Consider the following 3988-nt stretch of genomic DNA (forward strand, 5'->3'; position numbering starts at 1 on the left):
GACCTGGCCCCACCGTTTGCTCCCCACCTGTACCTGTTCTTGCGGGTGCTTCTCAACACCCAATTACAGAAGAGTATTGGCCAAAAAAAGTGTTAGGAGGCTGAGCAGTCTTGGAATGGCAAATCACTGGTGTGCTCACATTCTGCTGGGCAGCTGGTGGATGCTGGCTGACAGCTGGGAACCAGGGGACCGCTCCCGCAACTTAATGTAGGCAAGTGACTCTCCCGAGTCACTTGGAAGTGCTGTCCCGTGCTGTCCCCTTCCCTGGTAAGGGTTGAGGCTCACTGGGCAGAGGCTGAGCGCCCCCGCCCCCATGTGAGGTCCCCTCCCCCCATTCCTCCTTCAGGGTTGGGGTTTGGCTCTTGAGCTGCTCCTGCCTTAGGGAACCTGTGGATCCACAACCCCTTTACGTAGTTCTGGCATTCTTACACATCTCTTTTCTCTCAAAAAAGGCTGGTTCCTGCCAACTGCTGTCTCTTGCCTCAGTCTAGAACTGGAGAGCTGAATATTGTTTTTTTTCTTTTCCTCTACTTTCCCAATATCATTCCAGGTGGATGTATCTTTTGAGCCACCACCAGCTGCCTCGCTGATGTGGTACACAAATGCCCTCGCTAACCCTTCCGCCACAGCCACAGCTCGACTCTGAATGAGATACAAACTTTTGGAGGCCACAAAGTTTAACATCAAGAGAAACCTAGGGACAAGATGCCCACACACGAGTGAAAGGTCAGAGGTTGGGGGCGCTATGCCAAGACCTCCAAGGAGATCAGGAGTGGGACAGTGGGAAAGGGGGAGCAAGAGGAGACTGTGAGGATGGGGAGTGGATTCGCTGGACAGGAGACACAAAGGCCAGCTTCCTGTCCCTCAAGGCCATCCACCGTCTGAACAGGGCCTGGGTCAAATCTCTTATGACCAGGTCATTCCAGCAGCCTGTGCCTGAGTGGAGGAGAGCCGTGACCTGCGGGGCTGTGTGCCCATGGGGACACGGGACTGTATTAAAAACTGTGTTTAGGGGAAGGTGTACCTCGAGGGAGGGACTGTATGTCTAGCGCGGATGACGGGCTTGTGTGTGAGGACTCTGTACGTGGGGGCTGTGTGTGTGTGTGGGGTGTCTATGTGCCGGAGTGAGGGTGAAGCGGGCGGACACGTGTGGTGTGAGGGAGGGGAGTGTGCATCCTGTAGGGATCTGGGGGGGGGCGTGAGTCGCGGAGATCCACGAGGCCCGCGTGGATCTGGTCCTGCAGCAATCCTGGCCCACCTCCCTCCCACCGCGGCCGGAAGATGGCGCCGTTGCGCTTCTGCCGCGCGCCCGCACACCCGGCCCGCGACGAGCTCGGCACTCCGGGCTTGCGCCACCGCGGTAGGACGCACTCCGCGCCCCACGGAGTCCCTGGCTGCGCGCGCGCATGCGCACACGTCCGCACGCACGACGCAAGCCCCTACGCTCCTCGCTTCCGGCTGCGGCGGCCTCTGCGCCGCCCGACTGGAGAATCCCCCGGCCCCGTGAAGCGGCATGCATCTCTGAGAAGCGGCGGACACCGGGAGGCGCCATGAACCTCCTGCCGTGTAACCCGCACGGCAACGGGCTACTGTACGCCGGCTTCAACCAGGACCACGGTGAGGCGCGCGCCGGGCCTACCCCAGACCCCATCCCGGCCCTCCTCGCCCCAGACCAACGACTCAGCCCTACCCGCAGACCCCCGCCCTTCCCGGCCCCGCCTCCGAGACCCTCGACTCGGCCCAGCCCAGTCCCAGAAATTCCCCGAGGCCCCGGCCTGGCCTCATTCTTGGGACCCTCGGGTCGGGCCGGCCCTGTCCCTGGGACTTCGGCTCGATCCTGTCCCCAAGACCCCCGGCCCAGCACCCAAAAATGGCCTGGCCCTGTTCTCAAAATCCTGGCCCGGGATGCGGCGAGGCGCTGCCCTGGGCGGTCCGGGCCGGTCCGGACGAGGAGGGGGTGGGTCCCGCTCGGACTGGGACGGACCTCGGGCGCGGTTTACCGGGTGGGTTCTGGGAGCTACAGGTTTCTGTAGTGTGCGCAGGGTGTTTCTATATAGCTCAGGCCGGCCTTAAACTCACTATGTAGCCCAAGCAGGCCTCGACTCGTGGCAATCCCCCTGCCTCAGTTTCCCGAGAGGTGGGGTTACAGGTGTGCACCACTACGCCAGGCCTGCGCAGGGTCTTAAACTGTGGGTTCTTTGGATCGCAGAGTTGGCTCGATGTGTGGTCCCTGCGGGCTTAACCTCGGCGGATGTGCTGGTTGTCAGCTTAGTGTGGGTCCAGCCTCTCTAACAAGCAGTGCTCTCCTGTTTGGTGGAGGGAAAGACCTCTCTGGCTTGCCTTTTGGTCATCGGGGTCCTCGTGGCTTTCGGTGAGCGCTCCTCTGCCTGATAAGATGCACCCCTCAGCTTAATCACTAAGAAGAAAGGCATGACGGGCTGCTATTGAAGGGCAGACTCCTAAGAATTGTTACCTTTTGGTTTAGACTTTTTGTTTTTGTTTTATCTTTTTTGAGACAAGGTTTCATTGTGCAGTTCAAGCTGGCTTTGAACTCACAGCAGTCCTCCTGCCTCAGCTTCTTGAGTGCTGGGATTACAGGCATGCGCCGCCACACCCAGCGACAGTTTTTTTTGTTTTGTTTGTTTTGTTTTTGAAGAGAAATCAAAACAAACTTTTAAAGGGAAACTAAGAATGCTACATGATCTCATATCTGTGAAAAATTTTAGTGTTGTTGAGACAAGGGTCTTACTGTGTTGCTCAGACTGGAACTCCTGGGCTTAAGTGATCCTCCAGCTTCACCCTCTCAGATTGCTGGCAGTATAGATGTGTGCAACCATAGTCAGGTGTGAAGATAATCTTAAACGAATTATTTTATTTTGTAGTGCTGGGGACCAACAGATGAACAATTTTAGAGAGAGAATGTAATGTTTGGCTGTCATTTGGCATATACTTATTTGGTTTTAAGTATGCCAGGTGTTTCTTGGGCTTGGAGAGGTACTATTCAGAATCAAAACCTGACACCCCCACCCTGTCTCTGTATGCTAGTGATGCAATAGAAGAGCTAAAATATGTCAAAGAAAAGCCAAAATAAGAGGCAGAACATGTGCATTTCATAAGAGGGGTGTGGAAAGGTTTTCATTAAGTTGGAGGCTTTACAGAAGGATTCCTGGAGATGGGGCCACTGGACCCAGGAGTAGCAGCAGTGGGAAGGGCCGATTTGTTTCCTGGCCTGGGTGGTGCCTGCCGTGGTTTGGTTTGACCTCCTCCTGCAGGAACAAAGAAGGATTGCGCTTACTTAAGTCAGGAGCTGGATGTTGACCTTTGGGTGGTACAGGATCTGCCTGAACATTTGGCTTCTCATTACAGGAGGACCAGTAGGTTTTTACCTTGTAGCGGTGGTAGAGATATAGTGATTCCTTTAGAAATATTCTTCCAGGCTATGCCAGGATGTAGCTCAGCGGCACAGCACCTGCCTGGCAAGCTTGAGGCCCTGAGTTCTATTCCTGATGCCAAAATAAAAGAAATATGCTCCAGGCTATCGTGGCTGTCCTTACCTTAGTTCACTCTGCCTTCTCCCGGGTATGCTTTTTATCTTGCTTTTTCCTCTTTTCCTCAGCCCAAACTCTGCAGAACCAGTGTCTTCCCTCACTTTTCACTTTTACTTTTTCAAATAAACTTTGTTTCAATTAAAAAAAAAAAAACTTTCTTTTTTTATTTTATTTTAAAAATAAAAGGAAAACATTAACAGACAGACAACCTTTTACAAAATAGCAAAAGAACGGTACGGACAATACAGAGTTACAAACAAAGTGGTCAGAAATTAACAATGCTTGTTGTATTACATACTGATATCTTCAAAGTGGTTTCTCATGAAAACAGAGACATGCAATATTGATCAATCAAGGACTCATTGACAGTTTTCTTTCAGCAAAGAAATAGAAGACAGTAGAACAACTATGTTAACTATCCTGTATATACATACATACAA

General features: G+C 53.1%; 1 protein-coding gene across 1 annotated transcript in view; it reads left to right on the forward strand.

Annotated features, from left to right (window-relative positions):
• Positions 1-1401: 1401 nt before the first annotated feature.
• Wdr45b (WD repeat domain 45B) overlaps positions 1402-3988 on the forward strand; it is a 41144-nt gene continuing 38557 nt past the window's right edge. The window contains exon 1 of the mRNA XM_005407188.2: positions 1402-1617. Coding sequence (XP_005407245.1) covers positions 1407-1617 — 211 coding nt within the window. The 5' untranslated portion in view covers positions 1402-1406. The remainder of the gene's footprint in view (positions 1618-3988) is intronic.

This window comes from Chinchilla lanigera, unplaced genomic scaffold (genome assembly GCF_000276665.1).
Source record: "Chinchilla lanigera isolate Chin_1 unplaced genomic scaffold, ChiLan1.0 scaffold00105, whole genome shotgun sequence".
NCBI classification, from domain to species: Eukaryota; Metazoa; Chordata; class Mammalia; order Rodentia; family Chinchillidae; genus Chinchilla; species Chinchilla lanigera.